This window comes from Chelonoidis abingdonii, chromosome 10, assembly GCF_003597395.2.
Source record: "Chelonoidis abingdonii isolate Lonesome George chromosome 10, CheloAbing_2.0, whole genome shotgun sequence".
NCBI classification, from domain to species: domain Eukaryota; kingdom Metazoa; phylum Chordata; order Testudines; family Testudinidae; genus Chelonoidis; species Chelonoidis abingdonii.
Window position 1 is genome coordinate 26801803 of NC_133778.1, and position 26540 is coordinate 26828342.

The 26540-nt window shown below is 42.8% G+C and overlaps 1 protein-coding gene across 1 annotated transcript in view; it reads left to right on the forward strand.

Moving 5' to 3' along the window:
- Positions 1–20987: 20987 nt before the first annotated feature.
- TMEFF2 (transmembrane protein with EGF like and two follistatin like domains 2) overlaps positions 20988–26540 on the forward strand; it is a 177346-nt gene continuing 171793 nt past the window's right edge. Inside the window, exons 1-2 of the mRNA XM_032763326.2 lie at positions 20988–21367; positions 23538–23647. Of these exons, the coding sequence (XP_032619217.1) occupies positions 21184–21367; positions 23538–23647 (294 nt within the window). The 5' untranslated portion in view covers positions 20988–21183. The remainder of the gene's footprint in view (positions 21368–23537; positions 23648–26540) is intronic.

Here is a 26540-nt window from a genome sequence, read left to right on the forward strand (position 1 = left end):
AATCCCACAGGAGTGGGTGCGAATTTGTCTTAAATGGCACATTGAGACCTAGGAATGTAGAACTGCCAATTTTTTTTGTATTTTTTTAAAGTCAATTTTTAATAAGTGCTGCCATCAAAGCAGTGATGAATTAAGAAAGCACCTGAAGAAATAATAAGGGAACTGATAATTTTTAAAGGACTTTGATTTTGCGATGGAAAAGTGACTCTAGTCATAACTGCCATGATGCCAAGTGGCACTTGGAGGACAATTCAAAAGGCTCCCCAATATCTATCAACAGATTTTGCAGCATTTGAAAATATGTGGGAAAGTATAGTGTAGGGAGCATGAATGTGTTTGGGAAAGAGACGCAGAGAGCGGAAAGACAACTCTGGACATTGCTAAGCAGTGGTTGTGCCATCACTGCTGCTAAAATATCAAAGAAACCTTATGGGTCAATGTAAATATAGAGTAATGAGAGAGTACATCGCCGTTCCATTGTCGTCGTTGTCCTTCTGCCCACATAATGTCTCTTATCATGAGTTTGGACTGTAAGGGCAATGACTGAACTTTCAGTATATGTGTGAGCCCTAAGGCTGGTTAATATTTTTGGACAGGTTTTTTTTGATTTTGGCTAAATTTTTCAGTTTTCACAAAAATTTCAACTGGAAAGTTTCAGAATTTTTTTGAACAAAAAAACAAGTCCCCTTTAAGATTTCTAGTCTCCTCTCTATTCTTCTTTGTGCTACTGGAAATATGGTTTGTTTGTTTTTTAAGTTGTGGTTTGTATTTATATACACAATTTGTACTCGCAATGCTACCCTCATAGTGCGGTTGATAAGAGGAATAAGTTATGCTTCTCTATGGCACTTTTATACCATTATTACTGTGTCTGCAGTAGGGGTGGTACTGATATAACTGCATCTGTTTTTAAACAAAAATTACAACTTCTAACCAACATAGTTATACTGGTGCAAATCTGTGTGCAGACCAGCCGTTAGAGGAAGTACGAAAAGAAAGAAAAAAAAAATTCTCACTTTTTTTTGGAGAAAAAAGTTAGTGACCGCAAATTTGGGGAGGTGAGGTGGAGACTTTCCTGGACTTAACTTTTTTCTACTGCAAAAGCATGAAGATATTCTTTAAAAAATTGTTTTGCTTTGTCACTATTTAAACTTCTTTTAAAAACTTTCCCCTATTTCCACCACCTCATTTCCCCAATGGAAAATGGGACAAAGTAAAGTTAAAGAAAGGCGGGAAGGGGCGGGACAAAGCCAAACCCTGACAATTCAAAATGAAGGAAGGCGGCATTTCAAAAAACAGGAAAATGAAATTGAAAATGCAACTCAGTTTTCTCTCCAGCTTTCTGTTTGCGTGAGGTGCGGGGGAGACAGAATCCCCAACATTTTGACTAGCTACACTGTAGGGTGCCTAGCCCTAATACCTGATTGGAAGAGAGGAATCAATCTGACCTCTGTTGTTGGGGGAGGTGCAGAGGATTGTCCAATGGTATGTAATGAGAGAAAGCATAGCTGTTGGTCTCTTAGTCAAATTCTGTTCACCATATTCAATTGATGTCAATAGAATTACTCACATGAATAAGGTGAGAGGACTGACATATTAGACAAAAGCCAGAATTGGGCTGTTTTATTAAGATCCATTATGATCCAAACAAATATAGAAATATTTTTTAACTAAAAATAGATTCCAAATAAAATCCAAATTCTTTTTTTAATGGTCACACATTCTCTCTCCTATATATATATAAAAAAAAATTACCAAGGTCCGAGTGCTCTAGCAAATTGGTGCCATGGCAGTGCATTTACCAGTGTGATTAAAGGACAATATTGCCGTTACCCAATATCACTCTCTTTCATAGATCTCTAGTATAAGGACATGTGATGTTAAAGAACTATATATAGAGTGTTAGTATCTAATCCAGATTGTTTTAGCTTTCTGGTTTTGTAGAGCTTAGAAGGTGCTAATCACCTTTCTATCTTCTAAATAACGTTTCATGTCAGCACACAGCATTAACAGACCTCCTTAGATTTGATTGTGCACAGTTTGAAAGCTTTATGCCTCAGTATCAAAGAACATTTCAGGCAGTAAACTATTAAGGCAGCCATCATTTAAATTAAAAATAAAAATGCTTTGGGTTAAATATGGCGACTAGATGCTGTTCTCAAAACAAGGGCTGGAATTTCCTGTTTTATGAAGCTGCAGCATCAATCCACAACTGAAGTGCAGTGTAAACATTAAAAGACACCTGTATTAATAAATTTGACTCACAACAAATTCCTACAATGTGTAATTAGCTCAGTACATGTTTGGGTCAGGCAAGCATTCAAAACTAGATATGTGTCCACACCTCAAAGGACCTTAAAAGTTCATCTGGATATCTTGTGAGAATAGTCTTCCTTGTAAGATTCCTGGTGCTCCTTTTATATTATTTACGGCCATATACATTCCTTTGGTGTTGCGTGCCTAGAGACAAAGTGATTGTATGTACTCCTCTAATGCAGTAGCAACACAGATAATGAGCATTCTCTTTCCTTCCATTATAATGGGGGGAGGAGCTACACAACTCTACTTCTATAGCTTCCTTCATCAATCAAGATTGAGAGAAAAGGGTATTAGTTTAATGATGAGTGTGTGAGAGTTTAGCAATTACATTTTCTCACTACTTTGCTCTGAGAAAGTGTCAGGGTGCCTATAGGGAAAGAGACTACGAAAATAAGTTACATTTTCTCTCTAGTCTAATGAGTACAGATACTTGCACAGAGAGGGATCCCTTGGTTAATTATCTAGTCATCAATCACTTCACATTCCCTATTATGAAACTAAGAGCCAGAAGGAGGTATAATAAATATAAACTGGGTTGCTGATCAGGAAAATATGGCACAGTTTGGAGGTCCAGGCCTCAGGCTATGCTATGTTTAAAAAAAATGGCATTTTGATCCCTCTCCAGAAGCAAATTGAATATAAAATCAAATACATTTTCAAACAAAATTTCCAGTGAATATTCTATAGCTAGCTGGGAGTAAAAATAAATACGGTAATGACCCTCTTCCATGCCTTGGAGGTGATTAAATAGCTGGAAGAATTTGATTGCTTTTACTATTGTTATCTTTCCTCAGTTCACAGAATTTGGGGTTGGGAAATAAATCACTGCCCAAACTGATGCTGAGATTTTTGCCTTTACGTTTTTGGCATGGTAGTGACAGGGAAAAGTCAGCCCTCCTTTTCAATAGGCCTGAAGCCTTTTCCCTGTAGGCCTCAAGCCTTTAGTTAAGAGCAAAACTTAGAGCTTCTGCTCAGCTTGTTTGTCTGTATAAAGGGCATGCAGGAACTGAAAGATAAGGATGGGGCCCCAGAGAAGGGGAACTGAATATGAAACAGGGAACTAGGTGATAAGACAGAAAGTCCCAAAACATGACAACTTGCAACAGCTGCTTTTGTGTAACCTGACCATATATGCCTCTATGAAATAAAGGAGCCTCAGGCTGTCTGATCCAAAATCAACCATGTGGTCAATTTTCCACAACAGTAGTAAGGATTCTTTTTTAGTAAAATACAATAAACATGCAGCACACCATTATCTATTTGATTAATATTCCACTGAAAAACATTTCAATCACCAGTGGGTTTACTCAAGTGAAAACCTAAGAGCATGCACTCATATGCTTGAGAAAATCAACTCAGAACAGAGACAGCTATAATGTTAGTTTTTAAGAAAATGTAAATTATTAACTACATAACCCTGCTGGAACTAGTAATACCTCTTCTCACACAGAATCAGAGAAGCTGCTGAAGTTTTTGCTGAGCTATTTCCATTCTGTTAAGAAGAGAATTTCCAACATGCTTCACTGGAATCATTTGCATTTTCTCCTTATCAGGGATCTCCTAGCTGGGAGCTTTGCAGTTTCCAAGAGCGTCTGGATAGAGAATGTCCCTTTCTCTGCTGATTTTCCCCCCCTCTCGTAGGGTGAAGGGAATCACTGCTCTAAAATATATAGGGATAGAATCTCCACCTTACAGAAGCTCCCTGGTGGAGAGGAAGATGGTAAGAGCTCTCTGTAAAGAGCTGCTCACAAGAAGCCATTTGCAGTACACAAAACTCAGTTGTATTGGTTCTACAAAAGCTAGAAACTATGCTACATATTCTTGAGCACCATCTGCTGGCATTTTATCTTCTAACTCCCTATCTATACTGTGTATAGACAGATATCTGTCACTTAGAGGCTGCAAGGAGTTGGTTGCAGATCCTGCACCAACTTTCTCTGACATAACTTAGAACTGCTGAGGACCAGCTTTAATTTATACTATCTGCATAAGGTCCCCCAGGGACCTTACATGAGTAGAGGACCAGGTGTAGTGGAACTTCAGTCTGTCATGCCCTGCCTATCTGTGCTGGGGATGGCGGTGGCTAGTCTAGGAGGTCGGACAGCAGATAGGGCCCTTGTGCAGTGGCCAATTTAAGTCCATTTTGCATCATTTGAGCAATGCAAAGTGGACTTCATAGATGAAAAATCAGACCCATAGATTTTAGGATACTGGGCATTTGCCCTGATTACAGTTATCAGTGACCAGCTGTTGGTGTAGCTTCACCAAGCAAATCTCTAGTGTACACAGGTAAAGCTGCTGTTTGCTGTAGTGGAGCTCACACTTCCTGGAAACAAAGGTAACTCACAGGTTACAGCAGTTTACCCTCTCTACAGTAGAGGCTTGCACAAATACAACTATACCAATGGCTAGGCAAAACGGGGTAAATCTCCAGTAAAGACAGAGCCTTCCCATTTTTATGCTCAGGAGAGTAGCCCTGCTCAGCAATGAATGTTGTCCTGTTCCCTTCCCAGCCCCCATGTTGTAATTAGGGTGACCAGACAGAAAATGTGAAAAATCGGGACGGGGTTGAGGGGTAATAGGAGCCTATATGAGAAAAAGATGCAAAAATCAGGACTGTCCCTATAAAATCAGGACATTTGCTCACTCTCGTTGTAATACATTGTGTGGCAAAAAATGCAGACATTGATTTGGTAAAGATCTAGCTAGGGCAGAGATGGCTACATTTTCAGGAAAGTGTAAGCAGGCCATTTTGACTCTGTGCAGTAGGCTAAGCCCGTATTCTGCAGGGAGAAAATGTTGAGGCAGAGAGTGATCAGATAACACAGTTATGGGTGTCTCATAAGAACCTAGGTAGACTGATAGCTGGGGAAGGAGTGGGGCCAGTGGATCTGCAAAAACACAATCCTGCTGGTCAATCTCCCTCAACAGAGAGAAATACTTTGGTTGTGTTGGCTTAAATGGGGAGGATTCATTAGCTTCTGCAGGGATTCCCAGGCACCTGGTCTACCCACTCACCATTTTCTAAGATTTGGCCCTATGATATGGGTAGGTATGAAAAGATTGGCCATCTGAAAATAAAGCAATCAATGCCCAGGATACTGATGTATATTTGCACACAGTGAAGGAGGGTGAACTGAGTTTAACTGTTCTTTCTTTAAATGTAAATTATTGCCCCCGCCCTTTTATTTTATTTTATTAGTAGTAGTGGTTGAAGCTGTGTGCTCATTTGGATACTGTTACTTTGCAAGTTTAAATAAAACATTTTTTTCCAAAGTTACCATTTGGCTCACATGTTTAGGGTGGTGACTTTTTTTTTTCTTTTGCATTTTTAAAAATACTACTTTTGGTTCGTATGCCTTCAAATCATTCCTAAATAATAGTTACTGTTGCCTGACTGGTCATAAAGAATATTCTTTCCTATCACATACAAATGATGATATTTTTGAATCAGAAATTAATTACATGCTTAAGAAGTGAAATTTTTGTAGGTTTTACCTGTACTTTTCTAAAGGTTTTTTCTTTTCGTTTTAAGGGAAAGCCAAATATGTACATACTGTATGAGTTAAATCAGTAGCTCCCAGAACAGATAGAAAATTAGCAAGGCTTTATAAAATGTATTATGGCTTGCTATTGCAGCTGTATGTCACAAGGAAAACATGTATTAGTCAATTTTCCTTTGAACATCACCTGTGCTTCTGTCATTTGAAATAAGCCTGTTGCTAAATATTGATATTGACAAAACATCCTTTTTCAGTTCCTCTGATAAAAAAATTAGAATAATTAGTTGGTCAGAACTGTAACTCTCCTAAGCCACCTTCTTCTGTGAGGTCCAAATTGATTTCACAGTGCCTAAACTTTATATCTGTGTGTGTTTTTGTGTGGGTGGTTGTACATATATAGAAACACTCCTGGGCAGGGGTGGCCAACCTTAGCCTGAGAAGGAGACATAATTTACCAATGTACATTGCCAAAGAGCCACAGTAATATGTCAGCAGCCCCCAATCCGCACCTCCTCCTCCCTCCCCACACCTCCTGATCAGCTGTTTCATAGTGTGCAAGAGGCTCTGGGGAGGGGTAAGGGAGGAGCCATGTCAGGCTCAAGGGAGGGGGCGGGAAGGGGTGGAGTGGGAGCAGAGTCTGTGGCAGAGCCAGGGGTTGAGCAGTGAACAACTCCTGAACCACTGGAAAGTTCGCACCTGTAGCTCCAGCACTGGAGTCCATGACTGTACAAGGAGCCAAATATTAACCTCTGAAGAGACGCATGTGGCTTCGGAACCACAGGTTGGCCACCCCTGCTCTAGGAATTTTTGCCTTCTGATCCCTGCAAGAATCCTTCTCATACAAACCATCCAGAGTCTTAGCGCCTCTACGAGCAAAGACCAGAGATTTTTCTTGATTTAATACTCATAGATTGATAAATTACTAATAACAATCACAATCGGCTTAGTGGAACTTTCCTTTTTATAAATGGTTCCAGGCATAAGGGAGGTTGGTCCACAGTTTTCAGTTGCATATTGCAAATGTTTGACTATGCATTTTGGTATGAATAGATTTAAGCTGAACTGAAATGTGCATTTGTATGCGCCTTGCCCTTGCCCCAGTGCAAAGGGCCGACACAATGCCCTCTGCCTCAGTTAAGCTCACATACAGCCTGTGCCAGTGGCTTTGTGGCCGTGCAATGGTGCCTGCATGCACCCTGACTGCTGCAGGAAGGGTCTCTATGTCTGCAATTCATATCAACACAGGACACATTGGAGATGGATCACAGTTAAGGGAATAGGTCAGAAGAGGGATTCTGGATTTGCTGTTACACAGAGTAGCCCCATTACTCCATGCAATTGGCATGGAGGGGGTGTGGCTGCTATTCCAGCCCACAGGCTGGGATATCTTTTATTTGCTCATTTACTTTCACCCATTCCATCCTTCCATATGTCTTTTGCTCCAGATGCTGCATTAAACAAATGAATTACTGTACCTACCCAGTTCAAAGGCCAGGTGAAACAAATGTTCCTTAAAAGTTAGCAAATTCAATTTATTTCAGGCCACAGGCAGAAAGGCAATCCAGAGCCCAAGAGCCCTTACAGAGAACACTCTGTCAGCCACCACCTCTTCTTTATATTGAGGAGAGTCTAGCATCAGCTCATTCTGCTGACGGAAGTTGTGGCAGTGTCTCAAAGGAAGAGAGGCATGCTCTCAGGTAGGGAACAGAGGGAGAGTACAAAGACCTGGGGAGATCACCCATGCTCCAGGAGTGACACCAGTTACCTGTATTGACTCAACAGTGTAGCTGACTGTTTGACTTGTGATTCATTCATATAGAGCTTTAGAACTTAAAAGCAACACCTTTAAAATCTATCTGGAAGCTCGTAGGTGTTAGGTAGAGTGTACAATGTTGTGAAAGCCAAGACTAAACAGGATTAAAAAAATTCATGGAGGATAGGTCCATCAATGGCTATTAGCCAGGTGTCCCTAGCCTCTGTTTGTCAGATTGAGAATGGGCAACAAGGAATGGATCACTTGATAATTACCTGGTCTGTTCTTTCCCTCTGGGGCACCTGGCAAAAGACAGGATACTGGGCTAGATAGACCTTTGGTCTGACCCAGTATGGTCATTCTTATGCTCTTAACAGGTTTGACGTATGAGTATAATCTATATTTATTTATTTGTGTGTGTGTGTGTGTGTTAGGAATGTATGTTAACTTAATGTATTGTGCTTTCCCCACAATTCTTTTCACCCATGTCAAGTATCTCACAACATTTTGCAAAGCTGAAGTCAGCCCTGGTGTTAGAAAACAGGAAATTTGTCAAAGACAAAAATATATTAATGTTCTGCCCCCTTACAAGCTGAGGAGATACCTTAACAGAGCAGTATCTGAAATGCTAGTATCCAAAACAAAGATAAGGAAGGTACAGAACAACAAATTAAACAAGTGGGATAAACTGGTGGGGAAGATTTTGGTCACATGTAGAAAGTTTTGTAACTTGTAAAACCATACTGCTAGCTGAAGTGCACATCTTTGAAGCACACATGCTGTATAAGGTAAATATACCGTGCAAATTTGATTCCCAAAAGGAGGGTCTGTATTTCTCCTGTTTGCATTGTACTACTTTGTCTTTAAACAATAAATTTAGTTAAGTTTGCTTATTTGGTCTTCTGACCATTATTAAGAATAAATTACAAGTCAAACAGTCAGCTACACTGTTGAGTCAATACAGGTAACTGGTGTCACTCCTGGAGCATGGGTGATCTCCCCAGGTCTTTGTACTCTTCCTCCGTTCTGCCTTGCAGTGTGCCCTGGAGGTCATAAACCAGTACTATTTCAGAACAAGGGGGGAATGAATTCCAAAGCAAAGGAGCAAGATGTAGGTTGTCTGGTCTAATAGTCAGAGCAGGAGCTAGGTCTTGTGGGCAGAGCAGGCATTCAGGTTGGGGTGCAAAGCCTAAGGTCATCATCAGAATAAACTGCTAATTTCCAGAGCCAGTGGTCAAGCCAGAGTCAGAAATTGAAGCTGAGGGTAAGAGCCAAGGTCAGACCCCAAGTGTCAGAGGCCAAGGTCAGAGCCAGGCCTGGTGACTGATGATTGAAGGCAAGGTGTAAGGACCAGAACTAGAGGAGAGGCAAGGATCAAGCATTGAGTAGGAGCACAGTAGGAAGAGGAGCAAAGGCAGGAGCAGAGCAGGAATCAGGAACAGGGTTGGGTGCAGGAGGCAGACACAAGCAGAGTCAAGTGCAGCCATAACAGGAAATCACCTTGTTTCTTGGACAAACTTCTTGTACTTCTTTCTGGCGTAAATAGTATGCCATGGTTGGACCAATTGGTGGAGCTGGGCAATTCTCCAATCACAGTTTTTGTGGTAGGTGCCTTGGCTGAGGCTATCATCCTACTAGCTTCTCAGCCCGCCAGGTTTCAGCAGACATTAGGTTGAAGCAAGGATACAGCAGCCGTCTTGGGATACTCCCAGACCTAGATTCAAGACCAGGGACATCGCACTGTCATGAAAAATGTCCTGTCAGCTAACATCACTCTTTCTCATGAATGGGGCTCCAACTCAGGCACCTCTGCTGACCACAACTATGGCAGTATGTCACAGGGGAAAAGGGTGGCCTTTCCAATAAGTAAGTCCCAAGCCCTTTAACTTTTTCATAAGTCAAAAGCTTAAATTCTTCCTGGTGCTTCATAGGAATATGACCTGAGTAGAGGGGAGCTGCACAGAGGCCCTGTTTGAGTGTGTGTGGGGGGAGCAGGGGGTGAATTTCATCTCCCTAGTCTCCACCCACATAGAACAAAAAGACAATGGGTTTTAGGCTGAGGAGATGAATTCCATCTAACACCCCGACCAGTGAAAATGCCTTTGCCTGTGTCTGTTCTTTTGAGGAAATGTTTTGATTGCACGATAGAGAACAAACAGTTCTGAAAATCCCAATGAAATAATAACAATCAAAAGTAAGTACCAAATAAAGCTATATTCATTATACCGCACAATAATATTCTTACATTTCTTCCTGTGTTGCAAGAAAACTCCAAGAACAGGAGCCAAAGCCCGTGGTGGGGAGGGGGAAGGAACAGGAAATAAGGGAAAGATGACACACAGAACGTAGTGTATCAGACAGAAGAAACACCATGCGGAGCCAGGAAATCGACATCATACAGGAATGACGTCATTCTATAACTATCTCCAGAGCTGTCCCACCTGCAGCAATACAGAGCCATAGACTCATCGCCATTCCATCATTACCTGCCAGTCAAACAACTCTAAAAATAGAATCCAAATGTCATCAAATTTGGAAAGTTTTTTTCCCTTTTAGATCTAACTCTCTCAAGAGTTGCCATGTCACTTAATCCATTGAACTATTGTCTGTCCTGGGAGAAACAAGTGATTTTCCATGTTTATTGTATCAGAGATTTTGCTACTAATGAGGCTTGTAGGAACTAGGTTTCTTGTGACTCAATTAAAAAGTGAGAGCTTTTGAGTTGGCTGACCTTTGTAAGCAGAATTATGAATTTCTACCTGTCTTGAAGAGGACATTCATTCCTGCTCTTCTGCAATGAATGGCATTGAGTAAAATTCCCATGTAAAAAGTCCTGCTAGAAGGTGAAATTTTAAAACTGCAGAACTGTACTACATAAACTGTCAGAATCCATACATTTTAATTTACTTATGTATAACCAAAAAGTAAAATGTCAATATTTACAGACGGTCCAATAAAAGATATTACCCCACCCACCTTGTCTCTGTCATATCCTGGGACCAGCACGGCTACACCACTACTGCGTACAATAATAATCTTCCTCAGTTTTCTTGCCCTATTTGTGATTGTTCCTATCAATTTCATATAGCCCAACCCGTGCTATATACTGTAACAATATGTACTCTAACACTTTGCACTTAGGTTTTCCCTGTTTCCTAGCATGTGCCATAAAACTCAGTGAAATGAAAAGTAAATCACAAGACTGCTTTTTGCCAGTGAGCCTGTGGAATGCTTCAGTCAAAAATCAAAGGCTGACACAATCTGCTGAGAGGCATGTCACATGCCAGGAAATGCTGAGCCTTCTCATGTTTATATAAAAAGATTTTTTCATTCTTTTGTGTTCTTTCCCACTTCATGCTCTGAAACAGTTAATTACAGTGAAAAATACTTTTAGTTGAGTAACTGGCAATGAAATGTGCTTGGATTACTCACTAGTTCAAATGAAGATTAAAATCCATGTTATTTTGGTCATGAATGGGGGGAGAAAACATGCAGAATAATGTAATCTATTCATTGGTTTAAAGACCCAAAGGAGCCCCTGAGAGCATCAAAAATCCACGTGATGTCTAAGTGTGCTGTATTTTGCATTCAGATCTATAAATTAGCTGAAAGCAGTATAAAATCTGTGCAATTAGATATAGACAAACAGTACCCTTTTGATATGCATCAGAGTAGGCCCATGTGTACTGCTATTCCAGCAAGCATATGCCATGTAATAAAATGTGCTCCAACACTCACTTCTCATAGGAGCAAAAGTGCAGGGCTAAAACCACTGACTTTTTGGTAAAGCTGTTCAAATCTGGGTAGTCTGTTCAAAGCTGGGAATATTGGATGTGATTTGTGCTGGATGGTGAATAGTACAAGCTACTGCTAGAACTCCAAACTGATAGATTATATCCTGAACGATTTTATCCTGCGGTTAAAATCAAACTCTCTGTGTGTGTTGTATGGAAGTTAATATTTTAAATCATGTTAAAAAGTGAAACTAGGCAGAGGATACCACCTCACAACTATAGGTGCTCTAGCACTCCTACAGAGCTAGGTTCTCCAATCCAGCACAGCTGTGCTCAGGATTGGGGCAAAGAGAGGAAGGCAAAAGATGGCTTTAGATCACCTGTATGTCCTCTTCATCCTGGGATTGGCCAGTGTCTATTCTATTTTATCTAGGCTCTTATCCTGCACTTATCACGTAGTAGTAGAAATAACACTACCTACCTCTTATTTGAGTGCCTTTCACTAGAGCATTGAGCAAGAGACTAACCTCTGCCACGTGTTTGTTCTCTCATGTTCTCAGGGTGGGAAATGTGTGCACTGGAGTGTTTTTTGTTTTGGATTTTTTGTTTGGTTTTTATTTTATATTGTGTGTGTGTGTGAGAGAGAGAGAGAGAGAGAGAGAGCAGGCATGGTCAAAGAAATGTGCCTTGCACCTGGAGCGGAAGGTGGTGAGCTTTATGATGGCCATTACTTCCTGGAGCAGTTCATTGCACATTCATGGGCTAGACCACAAGAATACTCTTTCTCCTACACAGACAAGCTTTACGGTTATTGTAGAAAGTTCCATAGTCTAGAGGAGCAAAGTTGTCAGCCATGGTCTTCATCCTGGAACTTTTAAATACCCTGGGCCCAGGCCATAGAGCACCTTGAAGATAAGGACCAAGGACTTGAATTTGATTTTGTATTCTGTAGGGAGTAGAGAACAGGTTTGATGTGCCCATGGGAACCTGTGTTGCTGAGGGGATGTGCTGTAGCATTCTGTCTGAGTTTCTTAAATGCTGAAGGCTTCTTGGCTGGACTACAACAATGCAATGTACCTGGACAAGAGATGACAAAAGCATGAAAAACTGAGGTCAATTTGTCATTCACTGGGATGGGAAATAGTTACCTGGAGATGGTAGAAAGGGATTCTGCTATGTGAGAGTTTATCAAGGAGGAACCTAGGAGCATTCTTAATTACTGACTGAGCTGACCAATTGTGGATGTGAACCTTCATAGAATCATAGAATATCAGGGTTGGAAGGGACCTCAGGAGATCATCTAGTCCAACCCCCTGCTCAAAGTAGGACCAATCCCCAGACAGATTTTTGCCCCAGATCCCTAAAATGGCCCCCTCAGGGATTGAGCTCCCAACCCTGGGTTTAGCAAGCCAATGCTCAAACCATTGAGCTATCCCTCCCCACTCTTCAAGCAAAGAGGACTGCACCATAGCTGCAAGATCTTCAAAATGCTATTCTCTGTTCGCCAGCATCTTGCTCTATCTTGCTTGGGTTCAGCTTCAATCAGCTCTTCTACATCCATAAACTGATCTCATCCAAGCACCAGGCCATCTAGGTGGTGATGGTATAATCATATGTGGTCATATAAATCGAGTTGTATATCATGTGTATATTACTAGCACTTCATAGATTCCAAGGCCAGAAGGGACCATTGTGATCATCTAAACTGACCATTTGTATAACACAGGCCAAAGAACTCCCTTCAAATAATTCCTAAAGCATATATTTTAGAAAAACATCCAATCCTGAGTCAATGTCATCTGACCAGCTTACCTAATGGCTGCATGTAGATGTTGAATAGAACCAGAAAGACGATGATCCATGTGGGCTCTAGTCCAAGAAGTAAATATAGGTGAACTGGTCAATAGTAGTGACCATAATGTAATTAAATTTAACATCCTTGTATGGGACAAAATACCAAAGAAACTCACCACAGTAGCATTTAACTTCTAAAAGGAGAATGTAACAGGGCATGTCTTTCCTCCTGTCTTCTTGTCCTGCAGAAACTGAGTAGATTCCACTAGTTGTACATTCGCAGTGACATTTAGTTTGAGTTCCCTCCACCAATACTATTACAGTCCCTGTGCAATGGTCCATCTATAATATCTTCAGTGCCTTTGGCCCTCTCTTCAGGACCCTGTGGAGAACAGAAGTCTCCCTTCCCTGAGGCCTTCTGTGTGATTGGACTCAGCTGGCCCTGTTTCTGTTTCCTCCTCAGCCCCCTACACTCTTGGTGCTTCCTTCCTCTGCCTCATTATCAGATTTAGGCTAATTGGCTCTTTATCCCACCCAGTCTGATTATCTAATTATTTCAGTCAGCTTTCTCTGAATAAGTAATTGGCATGTCAGTGATCAGAGTGCAGGCTCACTTGTTCACTCCCTGCACTCTATCACAGGGAACTACACCAAAATGAGGAAGCTAGTTAAATGGAAATTAAAAGAAACAGTCACGGGGTGAAATGCCTGCAAGCTGCATAAAACCTATAAAAACACCATAATAGAAGCATAAACTAAATGTATACTCCAAATAAAAAAACAAGCATACAGTAAGACAACCAAAAAAATGCCACTATGTCTAAACAACAGAGAAAAAGAGGCAGTTAGGGACAAGAAGGAATCCTTTAAAACCTGGAAGTCAAATCCTACTGAGGACCATAAAAAGGAGCCCTGGACGAGTCAAATGTAAAAGTACAATTAGACACATCAAAAAAGAATTTGAAGAACTAACAAAAGCACAAAAACTAACTGCAAATTTCTAAGTCATTAGAAGCAGGAAGCCTGCCAAACAATCAGTAGGGCCACTGGGACAATGAATGTGCTAAAGGAGCACTGAAGGAAAACAAGGCCATTGCAGAGAAGCTAATTCTTTGCTTTGGTCTTCAGTACAAAGGATGTGAGGGAGATTCCTACAGCTGAGTCATTCTTTTTAGGGGACAAATCTGAAGAACAATACTAGATTGAGGTGTCAGTAGAGGAGGTTTAGGAACAAATTGAAAATTTGAACAAAATGAACAAAAATGAAATAAGTCATCATGAATAGATGATATTCACCCAAGAGTTCTGAAGGAAGTCAAATATGAAATTGCAGAGTTACTAACTGTGGTACGTTACCTGACACTTAAATCAGCCTCTGTACGAGATAACTGGAGGATAGTTAATGTAACACTGATTTTAAAAAAATTAAAAAGCTCCAGAGATGATCCTGGTAATTACAGGTTGGTAAGCCTAACTTAAGTACGAGCCTATAGTAAAAAACAGAATTATCAGACTCTCAGATAAACATGATATGTTGGGGAAGAGTCAGCATGGTTTTTGTAATCATGCCTCACCAATCTGTTAGAATTATCCGAGGATGTCATCAAGCAGGTGGACTATGCTGATCCAGTTGATATATGAACTTGGACTTTCAGAAAGCATTTGCCAAGGCCCCATACCAAAGGTCTGTGAGCAACTAAGCAGTCCTGGATAAGAGGAAAGGTGCTCTCATGGATCAATAACTGGTTAAAAGGAAACAAAGGATAGGAATAAATGGTCATTTTTACAATGGAAAAAAGTAAATAGCAAGGTACCCCAAAGATCTGTGCTGGGACCAGTTCTCTTCAACATATTCCTAAATAATATACAAAATTACTCAAGATAGGTAAGTCTAGAGCAGATTGCAAAGAGTTACAAAGGGATTTCACCCAGTCACCCAGTTTTGTAACAAAATGGCAGATGAAATTCAATGTTGATAAGTAGAAAAAAATGCACATTGGAAAACATAATCCCAACTACACATACAAAATAATGGGGACTAAATTAGCTGTTACCACTCAAGAAAGGGATGTTGGAGTCATTGTAGATAGTTGTCTGAAAATGACTGTTCAATGTACCATACCAGTCAAAAAAGGTAACCGAATTTTATGAACCATAAGGAAAGGGATAGATAATGACTGAAAACATAATGCTACTATATAAATCCATGGTACACCCACACCTTGAATACTGCATGCAGTTTTCATCAACTTAAAAGAGGTACATTCAAATTAGAAAAGGTACAGAGAATGTAATAACAGTGATTAGCGGTTTGGAACAGGTTCCATATGAAGATAGATTAATAAGACTGGGACTGTTCATCTTAGAAAAAAGATGACTAAGAGGAGATATGACAGAGGTGTATAATATCATGAATGATGAGGAGAAAGCAAATAGGAAAGTGCTGTTTTCTCTTTCACATAACACAAGAACCAAGGGTCTCCCAAGGAAAATAATGGGCAGCAATTTAAAATAAACATAAGGAAGTACTTCTTCATGCATTGCATAGTCAACCTGTGGGACTTTATTGCCAGAGGATGTTGTGAAGGCCAAAAGTATAACTGGGTTCAAAGAAGAATTAGGTAAGTTCATGAAGGATATGTCCATCATTGGTCTTAGCCAAGATAGTCAGGGATGCAACCTCATTCTCCAGGTGTTCCCAAAACCTCTGACTGCCAGAAGCTGGGACTAGATGATGGGATGGATCACTCAATAATTGCCCTGTTCTGTTCATTCTCTCTGAAGCACTGTTAGAAGACAGGATACTGGGCTAGATAGACCATTGGTCTGACCCAGCATGGCCGTTATTACGTTCACAAGTGAAGTGTCTTAACGGAAGTGCAGTTTCCCATCACTACTCAGGGGGTGCTCTCCTCCAGAAAGGATTCAAATCATTTCAGAACATTATCCTGGACCCTGGTCCTCAAAGGGACCCTCCAGCTTCTGAGGCCTATGCAGGAGAACAGGAATATTCCAGCCACATTCCTGTTCTCCCAGAAATGCTCCCTGTGCTTGGGGCTCTAAGTTACCCTGAGAATCCTCAGAGAGCTGGATTTGCTGGCTTCAGGCTCATTTGCCACATCAGAGACCCATAACGCAGTCATAGTGGGTTAGTGATGGGAGGGAATCTGACACTCCAGTTGCAGATAGTTTTCATGTAGTTATGATTGGATATAAATGAAGTGGCCTATGTGCTGAAATGTAGCTGAGAATAATGTGCTAACAATAGACTGTGTGCGAAAAGGGATTAATAGCGCAGAAGAATGTGTTTCTCAACTAGGTACTATATGAGAAAATTATTGTATCTTGGTGTCTGTCATTCAGAAGAAATGTCTAAAGAAGGAAAAAAGAAACTGGACATTTTGAACAATGTGGCAGCTGTATTTTTATCATTAAAATATTTATATGAGTAAAGTTTCTTTTACAAGAAGATAATCGGTCTTGGATAGTAATGGTACAAAATCTGAGACTGTGCCTTCACTGGCCAGTCATGTAGGCAAATATGAATTGCAAATTCCAGATATCTGTGTCCTGCTGCCATATGTGAGCCCTTGTGAAAGTCCCAGAGTCCAAGGTAAGTTCAGAAGGCAGGCACAAACATTGGAACACTGCTTTGCGACTTCATCTGGAACCAGAAAATGCCTTTTTCTGAATGGAAAAGTGCCTCTCTTTCAGACCTATGTATAAGACAGTTTGAGTGGATAAGTGTCTCAGAAATTCTTATTCTGAGCACTGCATACCCTAATATAATATGCCATCCTAGCATTTTTTTACTGGTCTCTATTACTTGTGTTCTTTAACTTTCTGTAAATGCCAGAGCTGCCTTTGCTATCACACACTGTGATATGTTCTGTGAGGCAGCCAAGGGAACTTAAGAAAGGCTCTGCTTAGTGAGGATCCTGGACCAAAATTTCCACTTTCTGGAAATCCACACTGGATCACAGGCACCTGGAAAAGGCCAGTGCTGATTTTGAAGTCCATGGTTGTGGGGAAGGAAAATAAGTTATGGGGTAGTCTGGGAAATTATTGCTGGAACATAGTCTGAGTAGAGGAGAGAGAGAGGGAAAGAGAGGCTGTGGATATGGGAAGAGGTAGAATTCCTAAGATGGAGGAAGAAGCAGTGAGACTGTGGGGAGGACCCAGGGAAAATGGAAAGAGATTGGAGAGAGAGCTAGAGAAGGAACAAACTGAGAAGATTTGGGAAAGAGGAGGGAAAGGGACAGAAAGAGGGAGAGAAGAAAGAGCACAACTTCTACTGCAAACTCTGTTAGGATTCCATCACCCCTGCTTAATGATCTGTCATGATTCCATCTGCTGGTCAGTGGGTGCTTCAGGTGTCTGACTGCTAGTCTTTTTGTCTGTTTAGATGTAAGCTCCTCAATGCATAGACTATGTCTCCTCTATGTTCTACAACTTCAGTGAGGGATAAACAACAAATACTAGAGCGGGAAAAACAAAAGGAAGGGGATGAAGGGGAAATGAAATGAAAAAGTAGAAGGAATAAAGAAAGGAGAGAGAGAAAAAAAAACACAAGGAGTTAAAAGAGAAGGGAAAAGCAACAAGAGATCCAGGGCCAGATTCTGGTCTAAGTCAAATAGTGCCATTGACGTTAACCCCTATGATCCTGTCTAGCTTTCAATGCAACCATATTAGAAGTCACAACTGCCTTGTCTAAACCAGACTTTCAAATCTTAGAATGTATCAGCTAATATGTCCTAACCTACACATCTTTAATCTTAGTCAAGGCACTTGGACTCAGAGTGGGTAGACAATGACAGCATAACGGCAGGTTGGTGGGCAGCAGGAGAAGCAGAGGGCCAGTGTAGAATAGAATTTCCCCTCTGTGTGTATGTACCATGATTTGAGAACTTCAATAACTCAGACATAGGTTAGGGGTTTGTTACAGAAGGGGGTGGGTGAGATTCTGTGGCCTGCATTGTGCAGGTCAGACTAGATGATCATAATGGTCCCTTCTGACCTTAAAATCTATGAACTGCAGCCCCTGCCTTTTCTGCAGCCCCTAATTCCTTCCCCCTCAGAAGAAGATGAGGAGGAAATTCCATGCATTCAGCTTCTTGGACCTTTCTGGCCCCCTTCTGCAGGTGTTCCCCTGTGAGAGTAGTCTATGGTGCTGTGTCATCTAATACAAACAGGCTCTTTAAGCCATTGCTTCATCAAATAGGCAGGCAAAGCCGTTTTTAAAAAACTCCTTAAGTGCTAAAGTAATTGGCTAGATTTTCAGAAGTGTTGGGCAGTAGTAGGTCTCTGGGTACTTATGAAAATCAGGCCATTTATTTAGCTGGTATAGGCACCCACTTTTGAAAATCTTGGTCATGAACTTTGGTGCCTGGTTAAATTCAGGTTCAAGCTGAAGGATGCAGCTCTGACCCTGCTTGGGAAGAGTGGGGAACCCGACTTCAGGCCAGGTGGCAGCTGCTGGTTAAGGAGAAAACCGATGTGCTTAAAATTTATGTTATTACTTCAACATCGCAATATTCAGCGCCTGATGTTCTCCTGCCACACGGTGGTGCTTGCCCGTTTCAGACGCCACTTCTCTCCCTCCACCCTCTTTTGGTGGTATTGCTGCAGCCCGTCAGTATTTAAACGAGGCAACATAAAAGCCCCAGCATTTGTACGTAAGGTGACATTTCTTGCAGTGCTTAATAATTTAGGAATGTGGGAACAGGAAGGCGGAATGATGGATGCAATTGTAGTTGCTGACTCTTTAAGGCCATTAACTCCGCTGGAGTTTCACTGTACGGCAAGGAGACTCGAAAGAAGGAATTTATGATTAGTGAGCATTTACTAAGTCTTCGAATACATTTTAAATCGTTAAAAGGTTGCAGGCGTCAGTGGTGATCTTTTATTTTGTGAGCCGGGAGCAGACGTGTAGTGAGGTGCTGTTTCCTCGTGGTAATTGTTGCATAAACACTTTGTAAGGGCTTTCCTTGTATTTAGCGCAATGCCTGGTTTATTTTCACAAGCCTGATTAAGTCGCCCGAGCGCCTCTTCTGCAGAGAAAACATGCTTGTCTGCAGTCCAGTTTCTAAATCTTTCTCCACGTTCACAACATACTGCTGTGATTTTACTTGTGTGTAAAGGGCTGCCACAGAAAGCGCGTGCAGCCGTTTGATTTCTGGTCCTCTGCGTTACCGGACGACAGTTCTAGCTAATGGCTCTGCCTTTTCCTTGACTGATTCAGCTGCTGCGTCTAGGAAAAAAAAACAAACGAGTCTTTGATGCCGTCTGGGTAAATTGATCCGTGTTTTTATGGAGCCTCCCTGAACAAGGAGCGAGAAGCCGCAGCCTAGCCTGTGAACAGCGGCACTTTAACTGTTGGGGGCGCGGGTGGCTTTGAGCCTGGGCTCTTTACCTGGGAGGTTGAGGGAAGATGGGTCTCGTCCCCATCACGCCTATCCACCAGAGCCCGACTGCTCTAACTTGGAGGGACCTTGCTGCTGTGCGCTCACAGCTGGAAGGAGACGGGCCAGAGGACGGCTGGGGAGGTTGCATTTGAAAGCCTCCTGTTGCTGTCTGCCCCGCTCAGCCAGCGCTCGGGTGCAAGGCAAAGGACCCTGATGTCCCCTTTGCGGGGCGAGGAGTGAGCGTGGTGCTCCCCAAACTGTTCTACGTGCACCTCTTAGCAGACAAACACCGGGCGCTGCGCGGACCCGGGCCGCGCGCCATGGGGGTTCGGTAACTCCCTTGTGCCATGCGAGCGACGTGGGAGGAGAGAGGCAGGAGGGTCCCCCCAGGGCCCGTCTCTGGCGATCAGTGATGGCCCCATTAGCAGTCGCGAAGAGGGGTGGGGATCTGGGGGTGCAGCGGGCGCAAGGCGGATCCTGCCAGCCTCGCTGGACAGACAGAGGCTCCCGCGCAGTGTCACAGTTTCCCAGAGCTCTGCATACCACCGTGATCGTGCGTTTTCCTTCAGCAGCTCCGCCGGGATGCTGCTGTCGCTGCATGCGCCGAGATCTGGTGCGTGCTGCTGCCTTCTGGGCAGGGCCGGGGATGTCTCCTTTTCCTCGGGTCGCCTCCTCTTCACCCTTTTAACCGTTAGTCCGGGCTGTTTGTCCCCTTTAAAGCCGACCTTCCATTCCCCACCCCCACTCCAACCCATCCACAGGCGAACAGCTCAAGGACTGTGGGGGAGTTGCTAGGAACTTCACCAGAGCCCGGGCTGATCATATGTGCGCAGCTGCCGCGGGTCACGCGTGTACCTGTACGCGTGCAATGCGCACAAGCGACTCAGCCCGCATGCATGTGGGACTGCAGCCGTGTGCACGCGTGTGTGTGACTGTGCGTGGAGGGCGGCGGGGGAGGAGAGCGTGCCGCGCACGTGCCAGCTCTATGGGGATTGCCCTGTCTGGAGCCCGCCGGCTCTCTCAGCGGCTGCGGGTCCCGCCGGAGGCGCTTCGGGAAGCGTGCACGGCGCGCCCGGTGCGGCGGGGAGTCCGGAGCTGCTGCTCCAGCGCACCCCGGCTCAGCTCCCCCGATTCTTAGCGGCGGCCGGGGGCTGAGAGCAGAGCCCGATCCTGCGCGGCGCAGCGCGGAGCCTCCCGACCGGGTGCCGGGCAGCCGCCGCGCCGCAGCATCCCTCCGCCCGCCGCCGCCGGCCCCCCTGCCGGGACCTGCATCCCGCCCTCCATCAGCCGGGCTGCCTCGGCCAGCGTGACCCCGGCGGGATGAGGACTGCTGCTTCCCCGCGCCAGAGGGATGCGGGCGGCAGAAGCGCGAGACAGGGGCGCGCCGCTGGGACTGCGAGCGCACTGTGTGACGGGTCCCTCCGCGCCCGGCCCATGGCAGCTGCCGCCGCCGCCTCGTCCCTCCTGCCCGGCCGCCGCCGGAGCTCGCCGCCGCTGTGAAACTCTCAGGCGCGTCATGCCGGGACTTGGCTGCCTCTTCCTGACCTGCCGCTGGCCGGGGCCCCCGGGATGCTAGGCAGCCCCCCGGAGCCCGCCTGCCCCCCGTCGCCCCGAGACCGTGCCGCTTCGGGGAGCCCCCGGCTGCTGCTGCCGCCGCCGAGTTGAGTTAAGAAGTCATGGTGCTTGGGGAAGCCTCCCCCCCTCGGCAGTGCAGCGGCGGCGGCGGCTGGACACTTGGCGATTGCTGTTGCTGGCTGCTGCTGCCGGTGATGTTACTCATCATAGCCCGACCAGTAAAACTTGCCGCTTTCCCTACCTCCTTAAGTGACTGCCAAACGCCTACCGGCTGGAACTGCTCCGGTAAGCTGCAAGCCAGATCCCCCGCCACCGTCCTTTCTGTATCCTTTTCCAAAGGCGGGCTCGTCCCCAGACCTGCAGATCGCGGCCCTGACTGCAAATTACAGAGCACTTCGAGAGCCCTCCCTGTCCAGTGTGCATTTACAAAGGAGTGACTGGGCAGCCGGGCAGAAAGTGCAGGCATGTTTCGGTACTTCCCCACCCTGCACTTTAATGGCATCTGCCTTTCAGCGGTGTAGTGCCCAGAGTTTGTTGCAGGCTCGACACGCACTATCATGTTGTGATCCCGCAAAACTGATTAATGCCATGGGGTGTTTTTTTTTTTTTTAGCGTATTAGAAGTGAGAACAGTGTGTGTGTGAGAGAGAGAGAGAGAGAAACAATTTTAGGAGTGAGAATGCAATAAATCGCGTTGTGGCTGTCTGAGAAATGCTAATTTCTTGCAGAAAGTGCAAGAGTCTGTGCTAGGTCGCCTTTCCTAGAAAAAGCAACTCCTGATAATATGGAAGGTTAATCCTGTTGGGCGAAGACCCCTTTTTTGTCGCCGCTTCCAGGCATTTCGATTTTGTTGTAGGCATGGGATTTTGTTTGCTTTTCTTTCTTTATATTGTATTCACTTTGTAAACCCTATAGTTTCTGGAGAGAAGTTAGCAGAGGAACCGTTTACAGCTGTCACACTGGGTACTCACAGGACCAAAGGGCTGCGTAGCTAGCCGCAAGTGATCAAGAAGTAACGCCTCTTTCCTCGAGTTCTCCTGCGGACTGCTGTTAAAACAGGCTTTTCTTCCGTATCTGGTCAATTTCAGCCCTGCTGCAAGGTGCCTGCCAGGCACAGTGCTTTGAAATGTACTAATTGAATAAGGAAGAGGCTGGGGACCGGAGTTCTTGCCCTTTTAGATCAGCTGTGAGCTGGCTTTGTGTCTGATCAGCATAGCCCTTGATACAATAATAACGGTGCATTGCGTGGAGCGTGTTTACCATTTGTGCAGTATTTTCAATATAACCACTGTTTGTCAATGCCTGTGGGTTCAGGTTTTCTGTTTCTAACTGATCGCTCAGTCCTTTTTGAAGCACTCATATATGTATATAGACAGGGAGAGAGATCTCCAGACCCATTAGCAGGCTTCTGGTGAAGCAGAATTACTCCCTCTCTTTCAGTGACAAAGTGATGTATGTTTAAATATGTCAGCATTGTGTGTGTATGTTTTGGAGGTTGGGAGACAAGTGCTGTGTATAGGTTAAAGTCAAATGCTTATCTATCAACTGATTTAAAAAAAAACAACCCACTCAAATTAGGGTGATCCGAAGTATTTATCATCCTTAAAGTCCGACTTTACAGTGGGTATAATATTTGGGTCTGCAGGCTATGCCTCTGATATTTGAGGTGTTTCTGCAATTAGACCTTATAATAGGATTCTGAGAAAATAGCAACCTTCAAGGTAATATATGTATCCTATATCATAGGTTGGCAAGAAGCAATTTTCACTGTTTTTATTTTTAGTATTCAGTGATGTGGTTAGAAGAACATTTAAAAAATCAGTGGGATTAAATCTTAATGGATTTGGAATGTAATATAGCTGTTTTGTTTAATGCCTCGCTACACACTGTCCGAGTGGGATGCCAGCTAGTGAAATCTGAAATTCACACCGGCATTCATGAGCTAAATCTTCAGCCAGATCTGTTTGTCTGCAGAACTGAAGGGAAAGAACTAGGTTCACTCAGCAGCTTCTGAAGAACCTGGCACCCCTCCTGTTAACTTAGAGGTGATCAGTCTTCATTGGAATCAGACAGACCATCACAGAAAACGCACAGCCTGTTTATCTTTAGTATTGGGGCTTTGTTATGGCATTGTCTGGAGAAATTCCAGTTTGGACTTTAGACCCAAAGATCTGCTATTGCATGGGAAAATATTGAACCAACCAAAGAAAATATAATACACCAGTTACTGGATCGTTTTTGAGGAGCTGGAGTCTAATACTGTAGAATAAAGAGGGTGGAGGTGTGGGGAATAAGGACATAAAGTGTGGATAACTGAAAACAAGGAAAGACAGAACATCCAGACTGTATTATTTCATCAACAAGATTATGGTGCTGTGTAAATTAGAAAAGCAATCACCCTGTATTGTATATCCTGCCAGACTGAAGCTGACAGTATTTTTCTGTTTACATTTGAGGTTATGATGACAGAGAAAATGATCTCTTTCTTTGTGATACCAATACCTGTAAATTTGATGGGGAGTGTTTAAGAATTGGAGACAGTGTGACTTGCGTCTGTCAGTTCAAGGTAAGAAGATTGCTGTTTCGTTCTTTAATTCATTAATGAGAATACAAATCTGGGATCTCCCTTTACAACCTATCACTTGGCAATTTATTTCTCTATATGCAGTGAAGTTAGAGGGAAAACCTGGCAGCAAGTATAAAGAACTGGCAGGAGAGCCAACTGATGTCAAAAAGACATAAGTTTATCTGGGAAAATGCAGATGCTGCAGTTATAAATGTCCCTTTGGGATCTGCATCTTCAGGTTGTGCATGTGTGATTTTGTTGCTGTGCCTTTTTAACAAGGATTTTAAATCCTTTCCAATTTTACTAATGCTACTGATCATGCTTTATACATTCAATGTTCTGTTCTAGTTAGAGAAATGGATCTGTAATGTGCTTATATGGTATTTTCAGTAAGGCTGCATAATGGCAATGCTTCTGGTTACTTATCAGATTTAGCCTCCCCCCTAATTTCCAAAATCACAAACTTCCTTTAGGTGTTAGATAGTTTTAGTGGGCTATTGTTGATTTTCTCCCCCCCCCCCCCGCACCCGCCTCCTTTCTCTTTTCCCTCTCCATTCAGCTAAGTCTAAACCTCAGGCATCCTTAAAGTCACACAGTTTAATCATAGAATATTTCTTCTAGTGTGTTTTGCGTAACACACAAAACAGCTGTGCTTTGTGTAATTATCCAGATAAAATTTTTGCAAGTTATTGAGCTTTGAGACTGTACCAGCATATGCTGTGTATACACCTATGCCCCAGTGGCTTTTTGTGTTTTAATAGAGCTTTATTCAATTGTAAAACTTTTAATAACTATTTAAATTGTTACAGCAGAATATACTGAATGATGCAGAGTTCAGTATTGTGCTCATCTGTAATGACTGATTTAATTTATTATTGAGCATTGATAGACTATTTACTCTAAAGATTGAAAAATATATCTGAGGAGGAAAGAGACAAAATTAATAATGCCTTAATTTAAAAAATGAAAGAATATCTCACCAAATGTAAAACAATTATTTTACTAAAATTACTGTGTTTAAATGATTATATTTTTCCATTGACAGAGATAATATGTATAGCCCCTAACCAATTCATTACGTTTCCAGTTTACATATGGTCAAACATTTCATATTTAAAAATAAATGTTAATGTAGAGAGTTGAGTGGTGCAACATTAGCAGTTGTAACATGTTTAGTCGTTTAGACATTTTCTTTCCCGAGGAAACCCTGTAATGCAATCAAGATTTGTGACTTGCACTGTTGTCTGGGGCTGATATCTGTGTTGTGCCACTGACATTTCGATCATACATGTCCATAGAGAACACTATGTTCTTGTGTTTGGTCACAGCCTGGCACAGGCAGTTGGTTTAAAGCAATGGACCAGTTGCCCGGGAGGAGCAAACCAAGACTTTGCTAAGGACAGGAGACACAATGGAGGCTATGTTTTCCCAAGGAAGCATGCCAGTCTTTGGTGACTTAGAATAAAGAAGCCATAGTAAACCTCAGTAGAATGTAGGAGATCAGTGATGTATATGTTGATGTTGGAAAAACATATGAAGGGGGACAGTTGAAATATACCGGAGAAATAAGATACGGGCTTGCCAGGTTTCATCATCTTGGTAATATTTATAATCTTAAATTAGATGAAAGTAAAGTGACCAGGTAATCGTGGATCTCATTGAAAGTCCTCTGAACTCAATGGGAACCTATCCATTGGCGTCAATGGGCTTTGGGTCAGGCTCCATATGAAATCAGAGCTCTTTCTTTTGGCTTTGGCCACATCTTTCAACATGAGCTCATAATGCAAGCTACCTATGGCTGATGCTATACACACAATGCAAAAACTTGTGTGGCTGATGTTGTCAGTTTGTTAGAGTAAAGTAATCCTTGTACTTCTGAAAATCCCTTACTTTAATAGAGTTAAAGCAGGGAGGAACTTGGCTCATCATGTAGCATCAGTGGGCAGTTTGGGATGCAGGAAAGGTACACCATGGTAGCAGAAAATGAATTCTAATACAGTATGGGTTGACTGAGTAACACACAAAGTAATACGTGGGGTATATGGAATACAGTCACAAATCCATATGGCTCAAGTTAGGAGGTTTGCTTAGTCAGAATTCAGGCCTGTTTTCCATCCACATTTCTCTATGGTGACAATGAGCAAATCAACAGAGGAATGCACATCAGTTCAACTATTTTTCATGTTTTCTCTGGTACTTCCTGGGGGTTTTAACTGCAGTTGGAAAGCAAAGAGGGTTGCCTTTATGCCATTTAAGACTTCTGTCTGGCCACCCCTTTATCTGTTTTTTATAACACTGGTTCAGATAGTGTCCGACCAAACGCATTTAACAAAATAAACATTTGTTGCTTGAAAGGCAAATTAAAACCAGACTGCTTTGAGTCATTTGAATGGGTACTGCTCCCAGGCAGAAGATAAATGACTGGGGGTTTCCCCCCCAGTTGACTCATTTTTGCTTTTTTAACACTGCAAAAATATAGACCATCCATTGATTTCACCTGGTGCGGGACTTGTATTTCACCAGAGAGTATCCTCTCCACATCTGTTTTAATAAGAACAGAAGTTCACTTCTTCTTGTGTTAGAGCACAGCCCTATGTGTTCATTGAGTATTAATGTATCAGGCCATTGATCATTCCTTCTCATTGGAGCTCATTATTAGCTATATGTAATAACCTCAAGGATTTAGAATTAACCAACATTTCTTTTTATGACCTCATAATCTCTGCATATTAGAAGAGCCTTTATCTGACTGACCCTGAATGCGTAAATCTGCCCTAGCCCCTATACTTTTTCCTCTGTGACAACATGAAAATATCTGAATAGGTACTTAGGTATTTCAGTTGATGCTGAGTTTGTTTCTCTACATTTAGAACCTGATCTTGAAAACATTTAC